Source organism: Pipra filicauda, unplaced genomic scaffold (genome assembly GCF_003945595.2).
Source record: "Pipra filicauda isolate LSUMZ 115617 unplaced genomic scaffold, ASM394559v2 scaffold668_size373222_pilon, whole genome shotgun sequence".
In the NCBI taxonomy this organism is placed as follows: Eukaryota; Metazoa; Chordata; class Aves; order Passeriformes; family Pipridae; genus Pipra; species Pipra filicauda.
In genome coordinates this window covers 279,800-301,045 of record NW_024104829.1, presented here as the reverse complement: position 1 = coordinate 301,045, position 21,246 = coordinate 279,800, and the positions used below count along the sequence as shown (strand labels likewise).

Sequence of the window (21,246 nt, the reverse complement as noted above, 5' to 3'; positions counted from 1 at the left end):
CTTTCACTCCTCACCTTTTCCTTACAGATTCCTACCTTTCTGCACATGAAGTGCAAATTAATACCTTTATATGCATTTGCAATGAGTACTTATTAAGCTTATAATTGGCAGCTTCAAGACTGGCCAAAAAAAATCTTTGTGACCCTCCAGCCTGTGTCATCCACCCTCCAGTGCAGCAGATATTTTAACCACTGCCCATTTTCATGTCTTCCAGGACCTAGATTTCTCATCACATCCACGGGAGCCTTGTATATTTTAGACGTACAGAATGAAGACGGGCTGTACAACTACCGATGTATCACAAGGCACAGATACACTGGAGAAACACGACAAAGCAACAGTGCAAGACTTTTTGTATCAGGTGATTCTTTTCTGTATCATGCTAAATGAAGTGCTGTGTGTGCCTGTCTCCGGTGTGCTCAGCTGGCAGGGCCAGTTCCTGTGCCTTTATGCACTAAAATCCACTTTCTCTGTCAAATAGAAGTGGTGAGCTGTGAGCTGCTGCACCTGGAAAAATAAAATGTCCCACTTTAAAATCCTTTCTTTCTGTTTTTCACCTCCTGTTAGATGTATCCAGAGAGCCTGTAGGGTGCACTGGACAGTGTGGTGATTTTTAGCAGGTTTAGAGTAATTTATGAAAAGACTGTGGATGGGATTCATCCCATCAAAAGTAGGCTTGTTCAGGGAAAGTATCTAATCACCTTGATTTCCCTGTTAAGAAGAATCAAGGAAAAGGAAGACTTTCAGGGGTAGTGACCTGATCTACTTCAGCTGCCCACTTTGGGGTGAGATGAGTTGCCTCACAGTTCCTATTTCCCTCTGTTAACCATAGCAGGAGGTCAGGACCTTCATTTGGCTCAGCTGTAGATACTTCCACTGTGGGAGTCTCAGGTTAGGAGAGGTGCATTTCAGCCTTCTTTTTCATCCATCACACTCCTACCCTGGGGAAAACAGTGTGTTCCCCTGCTTCCAGGAGGGATCTCCAGCCAGAAGGAGTGTATGGCCCATGCCAGTCCACCCAGGTTGCTGCAGGCAGGCAGGAGGGTGGGCTGGTGGCTGCCCATGCTCAGGGCTGAGAGTCCTGAGGCAATGGCTTTGTGCACCAGGTGGGAAAATGAGAAGGTACTTGGGGTATTTTAACTTTTCCTTGAAATTGTAAATCATCTCCTGATTGTTTTGTGTGATGGACTGTTTGGTTCCCCACACACCCACCAAACATTTTGGAGTGTCAGTACAGCACTGCTCCAGTTCCAGCTTCTCCCCATTTTGTCTAATTGAGAGAAGGTACCAGAGATGACCCCAGGTCTGAGTCTGGAAGTTGGTCTCAAACACCTCTGGATGAAGCACTTCTCCATCCCCCCCTTCCTCTCCCACATTTCCCTGTGTTTGCACGTGAGCAAATCCAGAGTTGTTTTCCCACATCCACAGAGCTCACTAAGGCTACATCCCAGACTCTTCTCTCTCCCTGTATCCTTGCCTTACAGAAGACATGCCCACCATCCCTCTGAAAGCCCCACAGAGCTTTTTCTCCTTTTCACTGTTACTGAGTTTCCCTGAAGATCCATCAGGGTGCAGTGACCTTCCCAACCTGACAGTCACTGGGGTCATTCTCCTTTTGACCCTCTCCTGTCCTCTTTTGGTCTTTTTGTCAGAATAAAACTCTAGTGATTAGTCTCAACTTTCCACCCCTCTGTTGGGAGCCCTAAGGGAGGCAGAGGTGAATACAAGGTTTTGCATTAGTAACATACTTCCTGCCCTCCTCCAAAATGGTCATTGTTGAAGCATTTTGGAGTCCTCTGAACACACAGGTCCAGTACTTAAATATACTAATGAAAAAAAAATGGTGTGATTGATCAGGTTAGAATCACTTACCAGTCAGATCCAGGAGTTTCTTCCCTTCCTGCTTTTCCCAGCCAGATGAAGAAGTAGTTTTCCTGCACAATAATCTGCCTGCTTTGGTCTTATAAGGGTAGGCAGGGTTCTATCTTTCTGGCTGGCTCCATAATATGGTCTGCTTCCGAATGATATCATGCTAAGGATGAGCCAGTGGTAACATAAATAAAATCAGGCTTGTTGTATCTTGGTTACCACAGGAAAAATTCTAGTTATTTCACTGAACAAAAGGGGAAAATGAAAGCTCTGTCTTGTTTGCAATTCAGGACTAACACCCTAAAAGATGTGCTCTGTGTGGAGTTGCCTTTTCTATTCTCCTCCACGGACCAAATCAAAATAGCAAATTTGACCTGTGTGCAATAGCTGGCTTTTTTAATTAAATGAGATTAATTATTCTCAATCAGAGCTAGAATGGGCTCTCATTTCCAGTCCTGTTAATCTACTGAACAAGAGCAGCAATTATGGGCAGAGTTTGCCTCTTAATATTTCTCGAACAGGTTTTCATTTTTCTTTACTGGAATTTATATTTCCTTTAGGAACTGAGATCACAGAATCCATGAACATTGTTGTGAAAGGTGTACTTGCATGCCTGCCTTTTACATTCATATGTGTTCCTCACTTTTTGGGGGATAAAACAGTTTGTGGTGGATATTGATCATAGTCTCTTGGACACGTGTTTAATAAAAGTTAAGCTTATCGATTTAAAGAGTGAGAAAAGTAATGTAGAGATAATAGCAAATACACATGGGAATAATTAGTGTGGCTATGACCAAAGCAAATCTAATGTAAGAACATCTAGAAATCACATGGACTTTCTAAGTAAAATTAAAAACAAGGCTATTAACATGCAACAGAATATTCTTCTAATACCCATTATAGTGTACTTTTCCACTAACAATTTTATCCTGCCATGAATCCCAGCTCCCAGATTCTTTACTGCTTTTTAACCTTCACACTCTGAAAAATCATTATGATTTTTGGAAGCGTGATGAGTTTCTTCCTCTGTCCTTTAAAGAAGATCCAAAGTAGAATATTTTAGAATAGTATTTTGCCTTAGTTTTTCACCACTGTCCTTGCTAGAAGTCCTTTGCAGCTTACTGTTAAAGCATAGTAAAATAGTAATTCAAAAGTCAATACCACATATCATAACTGGGTTATCTTATTTTGCTTTTTGCCTCATTGCAGGTGATTGTAAATGAATCCTGGGATTTCTTTTGTGGCTTTTTTTTTTTCTTAACTGGAATATATCACGTGTAGGAGCTCTAAATAAGTTTGTTCCAGGGACAACCCAAAGAGATGTTTTTACTGCCCATCTAAATACAGAAGTACAGGGTGCAAGAAAGCAGGTCCCTGGAATCATATTTTGTGTATCCCTGAATATATCTTAAATACCTCCTCTGTAAGAAGAGGATCAAGACTTCTGAAGTATTCAGGCAAATCCAAATTTAGCTGTTCTGCAGGTGGGACTCTAAGCTGACCTTCTGCTACCAAGGCTCAGTTTGAGAAGGGACAAAGTCACATAAAGTGAACCTGGGATAGAGGATTCTGTATGAGTGGGAATGCACAGACAATGCCTTTAAAAGCCAGTCCCACTCTTTTATTATTTAATTATTACTTTCAACGGAAGAAATTGATTTCACCTTCCTAAGAGCCAGAGCTGTAATTTCTTTCCTGCTCGTGGTTTTACTCAGTTAATTCCTCAGGCTGCACGGAGGAATCTCTGCCCTGGAGGCAGAGCTGCCTGATGGCCCAGGAGTCGAGGAAGGAGCTGGGTAATCAATTAATCAAATTGACTTTGGCCTTCCCAGTAGCGTCCTGGCAGATTGTGCTGCCACCAAGCCAGACACAAACAGCATGGCAAGCTCAAAAATATAACACATCCTGTTGCCAAATGTGGGCCCTGAGGCCACTGATGTGTGCAAAATCATTTGTTTAACTACTGGCTGACGCATTTCTAATGAGACAGACAGGACATTGATGTCAACTGGATGTGCTTCTGCCTTCAGTGGCACATGGAGAGCAGAGGAACCTCTTCTGTCACCTTTCACTGAACTTGGCATTTAGGGGTTTTTATCCAGATATTCACAAAATAAATTTATTTATTCTATTATCTTAACATCATGATTTTGGTTTCTGGATTGATAGTGCAACTCCCATAGTGCATTGAGCTATTTGCTCTCACCTCCCAGGTGTGGCTGCAGTTCATGGAGATATATCATGGAGTTATATCATGGTGAGATATTCATGGAGATATATCTAGGCTACTTTTAAACTAACTAGCTCAGGTGCTGATTATGCTATTGCTGGAGTATCTTGAATTAAGCATGAACTACTCCTTTAATCTCTCCAGCTCCTAAGAGGAACCTGATGCAGCTGCCCTGTGAGCAGTACCTGAGTTTGTTAAGGACCACTTGAAAATGTCAAAATGGTTGCAGTCACACTTACACTCAGGCAACTATGATGTAGATACACCCAAAAAGAGATCAGTGTGTCAGATAGGAGCTGATCATCAAGTGAAGTTTCTCTGTGAGTCAGAAATCTTAGCAAAGTGGGGGTGTGTGATGAGAAAACATTTTGATGAATATTTGTTGATTTATTGTTCAGTATTTATGTTGCAATAGCTCCAGGAGGGGCTTCCAGCCCGTTGCACAAAACTATAAATCATGACAATTTCAGCCTCCAAAAGTTTTTGAACTTAAAAAAAAAACCACAAAGTCCCAAACAGAGTAGTATTTCTGGTGGGGTACGTGCACCTCTGGTGAAGGCAATCCTGCCAGACATCTGTGAGATACATAAATATATCCCAGGTGCTTCACGAGCGTGTTTGTCTGAGAGCTGCTTTTGTCAGCAAGTTAAGCACAGAAAGTTGCAGGATTAAGCTGTTCTTGTCACCTTAAGTTCTTGTTCCAGAGAAGAAGAAAATACTTGTCTGTCAGACTGCAGACAGAAATTCCTGTGCCTTTGCCCATTTCTCTCCTGACAAGGGAATAAATTAATCCTTAAATTCAAAGCCTTCAGACCGCCGAGAAGGGACAATGTGCTGGCTTCAGCCTAGAAGTAGCAATAATTGTTAAAGCAACACATTTCTGGCTCTGATATGGAACAGAAAGGATGACCAGTGAAATGTTTGCCACCTGGAAAATATCCAGTGAGAGGATTTCCAAGTAGTCCCGAGTTGCTTTAGCAGCATGTGCTGCTGGATCCCAGCCACCACTACTGAGCTGTTACAGACTGATGGCTGGGTCAGAGGGGCAAACTGTAGTACCCAAAACACTGAGCTGGTGAGTCAAAAACTGCAGGAGAAAAAAAATCTCAGAATATGCTGAGTTGGAAGGGACCCACATGGATCATCGAGTCCAGCTCCTGGCCCTGTACACCACGGTCACAGCGTGTGCCTGAGAGTGTCATCCAAGTGCTTCTTGAGCTCTCTCAGGCTTGGGGCTGTGAGCCTGTTCCAGCACTCAACCACCCTCTGGTACACATTTCTCAGCGGATTAATTTTAACGATCCCGTTGAAAAAAAACCTGCTGCTTTCCCTTCCAGATCCAGCGAATTCAGCTCCATCTATTCTAGATGGGTTTGACCACCGCAAAGCCATGGCAGGACAGCGAGTGGAGCTGCCCTGCAAAGCATCAGGGCACCCCGCACCAAAGTACCGCTGGCTGAAGGACAACGTCCCCTGGGAGCCCGACAGCAGGTTCAGGCAGACGGTGACGGGTCTGCTCATCGAGAACACGCGGCCCTCGGACTCCGGGAGCTACGTCTGCGAGGTGTGGAACAACTACGGCACCGCCGAGATGGTTGGGAGGCTCTACGTCAAACGTGAGTGTGGCTGGGGGGTGGAGGGGAGTGGAAAAAGCTTAGACACAATTTATTAATGTCTAATTAATTAATCGAATAAATTAATTTTAATTAATTAATTTAATTAATCAATTAAATTTAATAATTAAATAAATTTATTTATTTATTATTAATTTGTCAACTGCTGTTGAGTCATGAGGTGCAGAAAGGGCTCCCTCGCTTTCTAAACTCCTTCAGGCAGGAATCTGGGCATGGCTGAATCCAGTCTTAGCCTTGGATTATGCCAGCAGTTTAAATTTTAAGGAATTACAGAGGTGTGACTGAACCGCTTTCGTCCCTCGGGTTTTGGTGATTAGCAGAATGAGAATGTTTATGTGAAATTATTTATTGTTCCGAAAGATCAGACAAATTTATTACTACAAACGATCAAATAAAATTATTTATTATTACAAATGTTTTATTTTTACAAATGATCACTTAATCAGAATTATTTACTACACAATATTCAGGCTAAAAATACTAGTAGTATAGTATGAGATAGGATAGTACATTGTTCTGAAGCAGTTGTTGAAGCAATTATATTAAAGCAAGCAAAAATAAATAATCATTAAGGAGAGATTTGATGTGACTCACCCATACCAATACCCTTTCTCTCAGCCTTGAGGAGTAACCTTGGAGGGTGTCCCCACTCAAGGGAGAAATCTCCACACACACACCTCAAGAAGGGTTGTGTTAGAAGAACCTGACTGTATGAAAGGAGACTGGGCTTTTATAGTATAAAGTGACTGACTGCTAGTCAAAAATGTCCAGACCAGCTACCAGCTTATCTGTCACATCCAACTTCAAAAAGCAGGATGTGTGTTGGGAGTTTGGTAAAACAGGCTGGTTTTAGCACAGTTCAACTCCAGAAACATTACCATGGTGCCACCAGTAACTCCTCACAGGCAGCTCGCACTGTTTGCATCCTTTGGTTGGATTTTAGGTCTTGTCAGGGTAGGCCTTCCTGCCTCAGTAAGTCCTGGGCTGAGCCAAGACCTCAGGCCACTTTTTGCTTGGGTGTTTTCACCAGGCAAAGTGCTGCCTTATCTTGCTGTGCCTTCTGCTTTGTTAATTTATCTTAGGAATGATTAAACTTCTCAAAGTTGTGGAACAAGAGAAAGTCATCTCTGCAGAGATGAGTTAGTTGGCCAATTGAGCGATCAGAAGTGCAAATAGATGCAATTTCTGGTGTAGCTCTGTAATTTATCACATGGAAGATGTGTAATTTAGAAGCTTGAATTGGATGCTTAAAAAGAAATTGCAAATGTTCTCATAAATAAAGCTGCCAAACTCTCCCTGCCATGACTCATGTTGTTCAGCAATATTGAGTACTCGTACCTCCGCTCAGCTGAGTATTCATGTGTGAATATCCTGAATGTTTCACAAATTCTGCAAAGATAATTATCACTTCAGGAGCACCTCACTGGAAAAATGCTGTTCTTCTATTGTTAAAACAAAAATTATTTCCTGGAATAGAAATAATGCTTTGTGAACTAGTGTTTCCATCTCTGCAGCATGACTAGCAAACTGAAATGAGGCAAGTCTGTGAGAAGTTCAGGCCATAAAAATACCTTGACAAATACTTACACATAATGTTTCTGAGCAAAATAAAATCAAGGTTAAAGATCAGCAATACATAAATTATTATGGAGGAGCTTTGCTTCCCAAAGTATTCATAAATTGAGTTGAATTCAGTCTGCCTGGGATGATACAAAGTCAAAACTTATAGTAAATACTTTCTGTATTAAGCTGACAGAAAGCACCAGTTGGGAAAAGGAGTTTTACCCTCCTCTGCAAAGGAGGAAGTGGTTCACTGGCATCACCGTGACTCTGGGATGTTGGTGATGCCCTTGAGTGTGACTGTTTTGTTTAATGGGTTGTTGACACTTCTGAGCCTTTGTGGTCTTTTTATAGGAAATATGGAGATATTCAGTGGTGAAAGTAATCCCTTACCTTTATAAGGAAGTCAAACCAATATATACAAAGCATGAGAAGAAATCTGTGTTCTGTAATGACTGTTAGGTGGCAGGATAAAGATTGTTTTCCTTGCATTTATGTTTATGACTTCTCTTCAACACTTCATCCTCTTTTTTATGATACAAAGCTTGCATTATGTATGTCCTACTGTTTCTTAAGGCTGACTTGAAAATGTTGTAGTCCTCCCACATCAAAACAGAAAATCTTGTGAGCCCACACACTAAAACACTTCCATATCCATGTCTGATGGATATCTGTGGGTGTACCTACGTTAAGATCTTCCACCCTTGAAAGCTGATCTCCTCATCATTGGCATAGATTGCACTGCTTCACATCAGGGAGTAGCTTTGGAACACATAAACTGGGCTTCTTTTGCAGGAAACTAAAACAGAAGATGAACTTCAGGAATGCACTTAATGTACCAGTTCAAAGGTGCACACTGAACTCATGAGAAATAACATCCTAACCTCCCAAAACATGTGTAGTGCCATGTCTAGGCCCTCAACACCAACAGTGTTACCTGTAGATCTGCTCCTGCTGTTCATTTGGGCATGGGATTATATCATGTGTTGAGTAGGTTATCCCTATTGATCTATTTTTTTTTATCATGGCTGTTAGTGGCAAAAATGCTTCTTGGAGTGAACACAGCCATCTGTTGTTTGTTTGTGTGTTTTTTTTAGAAGGGTGTGGCCGTACTTTTTATCGTTCTCCTTAACTGATAGTTAATTTGTTACTTGCAAAAAAATGCACATTTGTAACTTAATATATTCTATTTCCCCTTATTTTGATTTAAACCTCCAGAGCCACTAAAAGCCACCATCAGCCCCCGGAAAGTCAAAAGCAGCGTCGGCAGCCAAGTGTCCTTGTCCTGCAGCGTGACGGGGACTGAGGACCAGGAGCTGTCCTGGTACCGGAACGGGGAGATCATCAACCCCGGGAACAACGTCCGGATCACCGGGGTCAACCGGGAGAACCTCATCATGGACGGCATGGCCAAGAGTGACGGGGGAGCCTACCAGTGCTTCGTGCGCAAGGACAAGATGTCTGCCCAGGACTATGTCCAGGTGGTTCTGGAAGGTCAGTCTCCACCATTGCTTTCCCACCAGCAATCCTGGTGTCCATAATAATGTATAAGTTGTGTTTGGTGCCGTCGTTGTAAAGTGAACCCTAAAATCGGAGGGTACTCCCAGACTCTCGGTGGGGTTTGTCGTGCCCCGCTCTGGGCAAAAACTGATAGAATGGAAACACTGGTTTGAAAACAAAGATCCGTCTGTGAGGGAAGATACAGGTACCTCCAAAGTGCAGTGGAAGGGTTGTAGGAAAATTTATTTCCAAAGTCAAGAACACTGGACTTGAAGAACATTAACCTCAACAGCACTTTAAACACGGGGCGTGGGGGGAGAAACGCCCCCTGTTCTTCTCTGGGCTTTAATAATTCCTGCCAACCCCCTCTGTGGGGGCCTTCAAACATCTCTGCAAGGACTGACCTTTTTCTCATACCAGGGAGAGTTTCTCTGGAATGCAGAAGAGAAAACATCTGAAACCATCTCTGGAAAAGATGCCTCTTCCTGACAGGAAAGTCTTCCTAAGCGAAATAAGCCCGGATCTCCTTGCTGTAAATCTTCCAGAAGAGTCTTCTACCCTTACACCTTCCCGAGCAGGTTTCTATTCAAATCCAAACCTCTCCTGGGCAGAGCTTTTCTGTTTGGCCTTATTGGCTGAAAGCTTGGGGATCATCTTAAATAACTGACACAACATTCTACAGGATAATCAAGTGGGGAGAGTCATCAGTTTGTACAAAGGCTGCTCACTAATGAGGCTGTAGTGCAGGCATGGCATGGACACTATTTTTAGAGTCTTTATAGGAAAAGAAGAGATTACCTGCCTGGACTAAGTTACCTCGGCAACCATCTCCCGTGACTAAGAAAGCCTAAAGAGCATATTGATAATCTATCATGGTGTCGAGAGAGTGCAGGTTATCAGAGAGCAACAGCAGGAAAGATTTCAAAGACACTCAGGTCTCGCTGGGAAAATAATGTCTGCTTTCATCTCAGAAAAAGCCTGTCACTTGAATTAAAAAAAAGGGGGGAAAAAAAAAGAGGAGGAGGGATGGCAGAGGTACATGGTGTGCACACTCACAGGTTTATTGGTCCTGTGTCAGCTTTCTCTCAGGATAAAAAGCTTTTTTTTTGTTGTTACTGTTGTTCTGCTTTCTGAGGGGTGACAGTATCTAATGCAGAGCAAAGGAAAGGAAGAGAGTCAGGGATGAAAATAAATAAATAAATTAGGACTCTGTCACACAACTGATGGGACAGAAATGAAAGAGAGAGGGGGGCAGAGGAAAAAATTATGAGATCAAATAAAACCAAATGCTCTTCCAGGCATGCTGAGGCCTTTCAGCATTCTGAGAGTGCCAGTGCTTATGTTTTTTGCCCTGTGGCAAAGAAGGGAATTTTGCAGCCCTGTTTTTAATTCTAGTTTTTGGGGAGTCTTGCACACATCATGCCAGTTCCCTCAGTTTCCTCTGTGATGTGGCACTGACATTGCAATGGAAGAATCCTCCTAAATTTATAGGTAATACATAGCAGACTGTACATGAAGAGACGAATAAATAATGCATCACAGAGGGCATGAGACTTGTCAGTTGTGTCCTGACATCCTCTGTCCTGCACCAGATTTGTCCTTAAAGGACAAACAAAATGAGTTTCCAAGTGTCTTCTAGCCCCTCTCTGGGTGATGAGGTGATGAGGCGCCTTTTCCTCCTGTTTTTGCAGTCACTAATGCTGTAGGAACACCAAAAACGGTTAGTTTACATGCCACTTGGCCCTTTAAAACCCATCTTGAGACTAGATTGCTCCTTGTGTTCTTACTGCTCCCAACTGCACTGAAATTCCATCTTACATATGGCTTGGAAAGGAATATTTTCAAAGGAAGACAAACATGCATTGAATGACCCCAGAAAGAAGTTCCTAACTAATAGCAGGATGTCAGCACTCCTAAATGTTCCCCCACTGAACTCTCTGGAGAGGTGGGTATTTAATCCTGCTCCCTGCTTACAAAGTTTCGGTGTCCATCCATTTTCTTTATTCACTTGCCTGGTAGAGGCTGAGTAAATTGGGAGACAGTTCACCGGATCAAGCGTTTGAGTGCTCTCATTCAGGGAAATATTTATCTGTGGCACAAAATGACCACAGAAAGAAATTGGCATCACTGCTGTTACTGGCAATCTGTGTTCAGAAAAGCTTAATTTAACACTTTGCTAAATGGGGTGTTGTGGGTCAGGACTAAACTGCACTGGCACAGCTCTGTGGAATCAGCCTGTGCAAGTTATGCCTGGCTCTTGGCAACAGCATTCATCCTTAGCTTTCCAAGGAACTAAATCTACCAGGAGAATAAAAACCCCAAATGTGTTGAGGTTTTGGTGTATGTCTTTTGTGAGGAATTGCACATGGCTTTAAAAGTTTTCTGCAGGAACCAGAGGTTCATATAACCTATGATATGTAACTTATGATATATTCACATAACTTATAGTTGCCTGATCCATCCATTAAAGTGTTTTTATTGCAGCAGAGTCAGTACCACATTTCTTAGGAAATAAAAAAGAAACCTACCATAAGCAAAGGGTCACTTAAGTCCTCTACTACCAAAAGTTGTTTCTCTCTCTCAATAATTAGAGTTGCATCCTGGAACACAATTGTTTGCGTCGTTTCTAAGAAAGACCTTAGCTCATGTGATAGGCTCCGGGATAGAGGGAACAAGCTTTACACCTCGTAAGCACTGTTTTCCTGCTTTTCTTTCCCTCGGCAGATGGAACTCCCAAAATCATTTCTGCCTTCAGCGAGAAAGTGGTGAGCCCGGGAGAGCCAGTGTCCCTCGTGTGCAACGTGAAGGGGACTCCCCTGCCCACGATCACCTGGACTTTGGATGAAGATCCCATCGTGAAGGACGGCAGCCACCGGATCAGCCAGATCATCACCTCCGAGGGCAACGTGGTCAGTTACCTGAACATCTCCAACACTCAGGTCCGAGACGGGGGCGTTTATCGCTGCACTGCCAACAACTCTGCCGGAGTCGTCCCGTACCAGGCTCGAATAAACGTAAGAGGTGCTTGTCAAATCAGCTCCTCAAAAAAAAAACAACAAAACAAACAACACACATAACTCATTGTAGTGGAGAAGAAGATTCTTGCATGTGATGAAATGAGTCTTGGAATGCCAAAACCAACTTATTGTTTTTTCCCCACTCCCTTCTTTCCCCCCCGCTCTCTTTTCCCTTCCTGTCTCTCCAGCCCCATCTAGAAAGCGTATGGGATGGTTAAATACTGAAAGAACCCTTTGGCTTGTGTTCTATAGTCTGTTTTTCCTGTACTCATCTCTACTAGTTCATGGTTTCTTTACTTTAGTCCTGCTGTGCATGGAGTATTTTTCTTTTCCTTTCCTCCTTCACTTGTCCAACATTCATTGTAATTATTCATGTATACAGAACTTTAGCTTGAATTTCTGGCTCTACATGGCATAATACCCACCCTCACGGTATTATACCTTATACACATAAAAAATAAAAAGCTAACTCTGTGATCGTTCTCATGGGGAACGGGATTCTGGCTTTGTATCCGTGTTAGTATTTCACATTAAATAAATCACACTCAGCCATTTAACTTGTAAGGCAGCAAAGATTTTATCAGGCAAGTGCAAACATATCCCCCCCCCATAATTAGTATGGATGCTGCAGGGTGAGGAAAAAACTAGAGCATATAAAGATTAGGAAAACTGCTTAAGCAGCTCTTGAAAGGAAAAACTGTCAAATGCTAAGAAGTGTCGTGCGAGGCACATCCCTCGATGTCGTCAGCATTTGTACTTCTGGAAAAATCAGCACGCGCGCTTCCTGAAGCGAACATGCCCTTAAATTGTTTCCAAGAGTTTCTTTTTCCCTTTCCAGGGCCGGCCAGCATCAGGCCGATGAAGAACATCACGGCCATAGCTGGGAGGGACACCTACATCCACTGCAGGGTCATCGGGTACCCCTATTACTCCATCAAGTGGTACAAGAACTCCAACCTGCTCCCGTTCAACCATCGCCAGGTGGCGTTTGAGAACAACGGGACGCTGAAGCTCTCGGATGTGCAGAAGGAGGTGGACGAGGGGGAATACACCTGCAATGTCCTGGTCCAGCCCCAGCTGTCCACCAGCCAGAGCGTGCACGTGACGGTGAAAGGTGAGGTTAACCGGGAAAACCGAGCCGGGATAATTGCTGTGTCACCTGTGGAAAGGCAGAGTCGCGCGCACACGAGGACTGTCCTGGCACTTGAGAAGGTTAATCCAGCTTTGTGTTTATTTTTAATGATGACACAGGTGCTCATCGGTCGCCGTGTCTTGTTCTCTCTTGACTTTTACCCTCCTTCATTCAACTGCTCTCCAAGTGGGAACCTTGCAGCAGCAAATTTTCCATGAGCGGTTTTCACTGCAACAATTAAGTCAGGAGATTAATGGTTTGTCCCCTACCTTTCACTGTTTCACTGTTTTCTCTGCTGGGTAACAAAGTTCACATTTTCATTAGCCAGTGACCTTCCAGCTCTTAAAAAATGAGATGAGAATTTTAGTGTCTGTATTTTTACCAATAAGCAGAGACAGGAACTAAAAGCATTAACCTTGCTTTCCTCTTATTAAGTGATTATCAGAATGCTCTCCATGCTTAGAAAGGTAACGCTGTAAATAAATGTGACTTGAAATTCTAAGAGGATGCTAAAAATCTATTCAAATAGTCCAAAACGAGGATGTTCAGATGGCCCTGAAAGACTTCAGCAATAGATGGAGAATAGGAATTTTTTTAGCATTGTGTCCTGACTATTCTGATATTGGCAATGCTCAGACCTATTCATAAGGATACAAAAGACAGAAAACCTGATTGCAATAGCACCTACTTTTGAGCAATGGGGCCACTAAATAGTGCAATTCATGTGAACTTGTAGGAAGAATCGAGGTATAATTTCACTGATCCTGAAGTTCTTAGAAACTTTCTGAGCTTTTTTTTGTGGGGGAGAGGAAGTAAGGAAGGTTGATTCCTGTATCCATTCTCAGGTAAGATACAGAGAACAATAAACTAAAATGACTTTGTTATAGATATCTGACCTTTTAAATTCTTTCTGCTCTGGTAGTTTTGCCCTTTGGTATCAGCCTGGAGTGATGCAATTACTAATTATTTCAAGAGGTTTAGGGGATTAGCTTTAAACCATGAGCAATTTGGACTCTGAAAGGCATGACATCTCACACACCTGAGACCATCAGGGGCACTGGTCACATGCTGTGGTATAAAAACCTTTTCCTTTCATATATGTTGTACCTTGCTTGACACCACAATAATATCACACATCTGTTGATACAGTTTAGGAGCTGAATGACAAATCAGTAACTGTGTTGCTGCTGCATTAACAGGCCACCGTGGTAAATCTGGTGGGGAATTCTGCCACTTAAATGACTCCATTCTTCAAATAACTGTCAAAACGAATGCAGCCAGACAAAACAAATCCAGCAGTCTATCCTTACAGCTCAGGCATTTAGATCAAAACAGTACCAGCCACTGAGAACAGTAGCTGGTACCTCAGGTGCAATCCTGTTCTATCTTCCATTAGGTTACAATTTCGAACTTGACAATTCCTCCCTCAGAAAGCAGATTGCCAGCCCTCTCCATTTTGATTGAACTGTAGCTTTTGTCAGTGATTTGAATTCTTTGATGGTGTTCTGCTGTAATTCTGGATATTCAGCTGCCGGGGCCGTTGACTGGTCAGAAATCTTGAACAGTGACTGAATATGCTCTGAATAACTTTAATAAAGTTATTGACAAGACACTGTTCTTTGAAAAAAAAAAATAAATATTAATAACCTGACTTCATATGCTAGACCCAAAATGTCAAAGGTGAGCTTCATATGTCAGACCTGAACAGTTCTCAAGGTTCTTGTATCTGGACGTCAATATTGTCACAGTGGATTTTTAGATGGCTATGTATTGTTTTCTAGAACTACATAGTCTTTTTATCTGCCATTAAGGGAGAGTCAAAAGTGGCCCTGTTGCTTTAAAATATTATTAATGTGTGCGTTGCCTTTTCACTTTATAGATTCCAAAGTTAACGTTGTGACTTTCAGGCACTTATATCTGATCCTGAGAAATGCAAAATATGGCCCAGTTTACATACTGGAGGTTAAAAGTACTTTGAAATAGGACATTGTAAGGGGAGTTATTATCAGTGCTCAAATATCCTTATTTATAGTTCAGCTTCTCATACTATCAGAATAATTATTTCTTCTCCAGAGAAACAGAGGGAGAATTCTTGTCCATCTTCAACATTATGAGTCCTTTGGTTTGCTCTCAGTTCTGCTACAAGTTTCCTGGGTGACCTCAAGATCTGAAGGGTGATTCAGGATAGGTGACACTTTATGAGCTGTTACTTAGTATTTTATTCCCTCCATGTTCTGTTCTGAGGACATAATTATTAATTTCCTCATGAGCTTATAACCTCTGTGGTATCCAAATGTTTCAGAAACAATATGTTCATTTTCAAAACCCACGTGGGTGACCAGGAGTCCTTTGGAAAATGGCAACTGAGGCACAGATTGAACTTAAAAGTATCCACAGATTTTTTAATGTTCAATTTCAGAAGCCTACAGCTTAATTTTTCCAGTTCACCTGCTATTACATAGCATTTCTATGTTCAAAGCTCTGCTCCCATTGAAACGAATTTGCTTCTGAGAGTTTCTTTTCTTTCTTCAGAGCACTCACGTCACCCAGCTTAGCAACCCCCTGGGAAAGACAGATTAAGTAATTTAATTAGCTTTATCTGAGAGATCTGTGGCAAAGGTGAATGCAGAATTTGGCTCTACAGGGCAGCATTTATCTGCATGAAGTGAACAATTGGCTTTTCTTGTTGGCAGTCCTCTGCCATATTTACTTCTCACTTTGCAAATCCTCCAGCACATGAAGCATCTTTGTTCTGTCTTGAATGGGGGCTTTCTAAAATCAGCATTTAAATAAAGATGTGCAACAGCATGAGCTGTAATCAAATACAAGAGAACTATCCATTCTGTGGAGAATTTTGGGATTTACAAACATCCAAAAGAAAGTGAAATCGTTCTTTGGAAATCATTATAAGATCACAGACAGGAGAACAGTTTAAGTGAAATTCTGGCTACCAGAGAACCTGAGTGGGGCTTTCAGAGCCTCCCACCTGGCAGGCTGTCAGGGAGCCAAAAGCTTGGGAACTGGGCATTTATGTGCTGTTTGACCTTAGGCCTACTGGTTCTTTGCACTGTTGATCAGAAGGAGCAATTAGACGCTCCATGAAATCAGTTATCCCATTTTTTAGGAGTAGCTGGTGCCCTTGTCTGCATAGCCACCCGTGCAGTCTGCAGACTACAAAGAACTCTGCCCCACAGAGATGTGGCATGTCAACCCTCCTCCCCCTCCACCAGCCCTTGCCTGTCCCTTGTCTCTGTCCCAAAACCTGACTTTGGAAGCTAGCAGTCCCATCACCTGGCTGCTGGGAGCTGAGTGGACAAGCTGGCAGGAAAACGTGCAGGTTTCTGCTTGGCAGACACAGCTCTGTTGGGACCGTGCCTGACTCCTAACGGAGCTTCTTGGAAATCAAGCCATCTTGGCGTTATTTTTTTTTATATTTAGACAAATGAATTGGCCAGTTCTGAGTTCTGACACAAAGCCATGAAAACTCCCCACCCTGTAATGCAAAAGTAACAGGGGGAAACTGTGACTATACTTATTTAATTTATGGTATTCTATACCTGCCCACCACTTGCCTTTGCAGCTGTAATAATACCTCTTCAACGTGTTTTGCTTTGGCCCATGTTAAATGTAATTTTCTTGTTAGCTTTTCTCTTTTTTTGTAAAGTAAACTGAACCCCTTTTCCTTTCCTTCATTCGAAGTGGAAACAGCAGTTACTGACATCTTCAAAAGTAATCATTGAGATTAACCTTGCACAGGTCCTTGCCAAGAGCAGAATTATTCTTAGCACTGTTTTCTCACTCTCTGTTTGGCTCTCATGGTTTTTTAGTGGGGTTCATACACATCTGCCAGTGATAAAGGGCTACTGGAGTCAGAGATCCTAAGGAAAAGAATATTCCATGGAAGATGCACGTTTTGTGTTCATTCCTTCTCAGAATGACCTGTCCTCCTTAGTTTTCTCCAGCTCATCGTTGTCCAAGTCCTGGCTCTTCTCTGGGTTCCAAAATCAATGTCTCCCCCATGTCTTTGTCATCCCATTTCTTCACTTCCTTGTTCTCATGACTCAAAAATAGTCTTGCCCTTCATGAGGAGCTCCCAACCTTTTCTCCAGCCTCCAGTTACAGCTCTGGTCTAGTTGACAACATGGTATTTGGGCAAAGGTTGGACTTGGTGATCTTGGAGGTCTTTTCCAACCCAGATGATTCTGGTTGTGGTTCTGTGATTCTGCCAGCCTTCACTTTCTCCGTCTCCACTGGGTTTCAGCCTGTCTCCCCCTCACATGGCTCACTGCTCACTGTCAGTGCTGTACCTCACCCCACTGTTCCCTTGTCCCGGCCTCGCATCCCCCAGCAGTTTCCCAGCTCCACTTTACCAACCCTTATCACCTCTGCAATCCCACCACAAGCCCAGTGCCAACTTCTGACGTCCCCCCACTGGTCCAAATGCAATTCTATAATTCCCCTTTGTTACCCCCTGTGCCACTTTCAGCTCCATCCCTTGCATGCCACCTGCATGCCCAGCAATGCAGGCTGGTTCCCCATGCTGCTCCCTTGGCCCCCACATCTCTTTCCTTTCTCTCTGCATTGAAACAACTTTTTTTCATGCTCCCTGGGCCCAGCACGGGAGCTATTTGAGCTCTAGAGAAACAAATCTGCTCTGATTTCTCACTTCTCACCAGGCTGCACCTGCCCCACGTGTCTGGAAGTGACTCAGACACTGAAGGATGTGTTACTCAGACCCTGGGAGATCTTAGCTGTTAGTCACTGGAAAATATCCTCTCAAGATATGATCACTGTGGGATTTTTGTCTATCTATTTACTTGGTTTTACTCAGACAGCAAAATTTGGGCACCCTTGTGATGACTTTTCATAGGGGCAGCAAGATATCTGATGCTAGTGCCAGCACCTGCCAAACTTGAAATCCTTGCTGCTAACTGGTGGGACTTCTCATATTCTCACAATGTCTTTTTTATTTTTATAGTAGAGTTTATTTATACTGCATCTCTATTTTTCCACTCTCACACCTTATTCTTGGAAAGGGCCAAAGAGTTGTAGCTGAAACTTTCCAGCTGAAGTGGCTCAGCCTGAGGCAAACACCTGGCCTGGAAAAATGCTATCCAAACAAAAGTCAAACTGCAAGCACATGGAAATAGTCTTATGATGAGAAGTGTTGACAAACAAAAAAAGTGGTTATATTACCTACCCCACCTGGAAGTTTCCTATTTCCATCGAAAAAAACCTCCAACCTTCAAGTGCAAAATTGTAAAATAATAATAGCAGCATCTCTTTTACAGCATTTTAGTAGATCCCAGAGCATTTTAAAAACAGGAGTGAGTTATTATCTCCATTTTTTATTATGCAATTCATAGTAATAGTTTTCCCAGCTACAGTAAAAGCCATCAGTAGTAAGTGATGATTTTCTTGTCATCAGTCCCGTGGGACACATTCTCATGTAAACAGCCTGCTGCTATTCACACTTCTCCAACAGGAATTAATTGAAAAAGAAGCCCCTGAGAGGGAAGGGTACAGCATCATTAAAATAAAAAGTGTGGTGTTCAAAAGGGCTGTTTCTGATCTTGTAGAACTTGTACATCTCACTGATCTAGAAGGTTTTTCGTTGCCTTATACCAAAGTGATAGTACTTCACCTGTTGTGAAGCACATAAAAGAATTGTATCAGCCTTGTTTCTTTTTAGAAAACAAGCAAAACAAACAGGGGCTGCTTCTAAATAGCTTCATATTGCAACTATTTGAATAGATTCTCCTCACCTTTCCTTGGAAGCATCTAGCTTTTTCTGACATATAAAATATTACTGGTGCATTTGCATTGCACTTCTGCTCAGGGAGGGCTGGTTTAAATAGTGAAAAATGTGCAGGCACAAAAGGGGAAAAACATCAGAGGAAATCTTTCGAGGTTTCTTGGGATCATGGTGCATTCTGTCATCAATCAGTCTGCTAATCTGTTCAAATTTCAGGCTGTGCCATGGATTATGCCAAGTGTGAATTCAGTTTCATGCACATATCTAAGATCTTACCTGTCCTGCTGGCCGAACCTTGCCAATAAATTGAGCCAGAAAAAACTTCTGGCCTTGATGTCCTTCAGATATTTCTTCTATTACATCACTTTCTGCCTTTCTCTCACTCTCCCACGCAATATGGGCTTGGATCCCTCCAAGCCTGTCACAGCTTCCTCAGGAAGAAATGTTCAGATGTCTCGAAGTGACAGGGTTGTCACGGGCAGGAATCACGCAAGGACCACGTGATGAGAATGGGTGAGAATGTGCAGTTGTGCAAAACACCCTGCAAAAATGCACTTACCAGTCATCCTCAGGTCACATAATGGGCACGGGGAGCAAGGAGAGGCAGAGTCTGATTTAAGGGAATGTGAATTTTAATAAGGATACCTCCTGTGTAAGAATCCCACCACTTAACCTGTAGAAATACCTAATGAAAAGACCAAAACAGTCTGGTATTCTTGTTAGGTTTTTTTTTGCCATTCAGCACAGAGCAACTCAGGGTTGTCTTTGCATTAAAACAGCTGACTTACACTCTTTAAAATCTCACAAGTGTCATGTGGATGCTGCAGTTGTGTCTTATTTTACAGCAGCACACTTCTAATGTACTGCATTCTTAATGATTTCACCTCTAACACTGCAGGAAATGGTCACCCAAAAGTGTCTGTTAAAGTTGTTTCACTGCTGTCCTCATCTTCAGGATGAGGAATTACTATGTACAAAATATAAAGCTTTTCACTTAAATCTAAAATAAGACTCCCTGGGTTTGTGCACAGTCTTATGTCTTTCAAACACAATTTAAGTTGGTGTATGGGTGCCTTTATTTATGAATTATGTAAACAATGTGAAATGAGCCTTAATACTTGAATAAGAACCTCAGCTAAGGAGTTCAAGAGTATCTGTATGTTATGCTTGGGTTTATCAAAAGTTTGCCCTCTTCTCTCACAGTGTGGCTTTATTTACTTCAGGTTTGGGAGAAGGAATGTTCTTCCTCCTTTTTCCCTGTGTTTTTTTTGTCAAATATATTTGAAATACTACCTTATATATTCACTGAAACTGCCCTTAAAATTTTAAGCACTTTGCTGCACCAGGTTAGTGAGAGCTACTAGCACTGTGTGTGTAAGTACATGTAGTAAGGACATACAGAAAGTAAGACTGTGTGTTGCATGGCAGGTTTGGAGTATGCTGGCCTCATTTCAAACAATGTGTACAACACACATCATCCCAAAAATCTCCAAGGTATTAACCCTGAGAAACAGAAGGGTGATATAAAATCAGCTGCTTATGTACAGTCCCGGGGTGAAGGTGAAAGGGATGGTAGTGTGAAACCAAACAGCTCAAGGGAAAGATTTTCAGAGACAAAGATCATTCTGTTGAAGTCCTCTCTCATCTAAACCTGTAACTTTTGGCTCTGATTTTGTTGATCTTAACTTTTCCCAGTTATACTTGAGGACAAAGATCATTTTAGATCACTTTAGGGGCTTAACAAGGGCAGTAGCTCTGGCCCAGGTTCCAAAAGAATAGTAAAAGTAACTGCTTAGTACTTCTGGACATGTAACCTGCAAGCGAGGCCTCTAATCAGGCAGCACTTTAACAGTGAGGGTTAACTGCTTGTTGTGTTAATATGCTCTTGCAGCTGCTTTCTTATCTTCAAATCTAGGTTTTGTCTTTTGAAAATTAGTAGCAAATGCATCCCCCTGGGCAGGGAACTGAGCTCCCATCATGCCAGGTTTGCATGGTGCTTCAATATGATAAGGGCATTCACTTCTGCCCTCACAAAGGGGGCTGAAAGGAGGCGGTTCTGTAGATGGATGAGACATGACTCTTGGTTTCTACACAACGTTTTAAACCCTCTCTCCTTTTGGAGGAGCTCCCAAGCAGCATCAGGAGCCTGTGAACACCAGTGTTGCATGGCAGGGAAGGGGAGCAGGGACTAAGGGGAAGGGTGAAGCCTTTTCACATGAAATCCAGGATCACGCAGCTGCCCAAGGAGGCTGCACAGCTTGGTGGTTATTATTTTGCATCAGACATCAATATTCATTGCCAGAAGTATTTTATATTGCAGACACAGCTCCTGAAATAGTGCTGTTGGAAGAAAATCCGCTAGGGAACTGTTTATACTGATAAAGCAGGGGATGGCTTTCATTTTTCTGTGCAGAGCCATGGGAGAGGAGCAGCATGTTCACAAGGCTGCTGCAGGAAACAGGCCATCTGCAGGATGCCCTGTTTTAGTGAATCATCTCAGCAGTTCCTTCCAACATAAATCCCATGGAACTGAGGGCAAGAAATTAAGG

The 21,246-nt window shown here is 42.5% G+C and overlaps 1 protein-coding gene across 2 annotated transcripts in view; it reads left to right on the top strand.

Moving 5' to 3' along the window:
- Nucleotides 1-279: 279 nt before the first annotated feature.
- DSCAM (DS cell adhesion molecule) overlaps nucleotides 280-21,246 on the top strand; it is a 183,049-nt gene continuing 162,082 nt past the window's right edge. The window contains exons 1-5 of one of the 2 annotated variants that reach the window (XM_039388586.1): nucleotides 280-361; nucleotides 5,437-5,715; nucleotides 8,512-8,787; nucleotides 11,518-11,814; nucleotides 12,649-12,924. In XM_039388586.1, the coding sequence (XP_039244520.1) occupies nucleotides 5,490-5,715; nucleotides 8,512-8,787; nucleotides 11,518-11,814; nucleotides 12,649-12,924 (1,075 nt within the window). In that variant the 5' untranslated portion in view covers nucleotides 280-361; nucleotides 5,437-5,489. Of the gene's footprint in view, nucleotides 362-5,436; nucleotides 5,716-8,511; nucleotides 8,788-11,517; nucleotides 11,815-12,648; nucleotides 12,925-21,246 lie in introns of those variants that run through there. The other variant, XM_039388588.1, reaches the window with a different exon arrangement.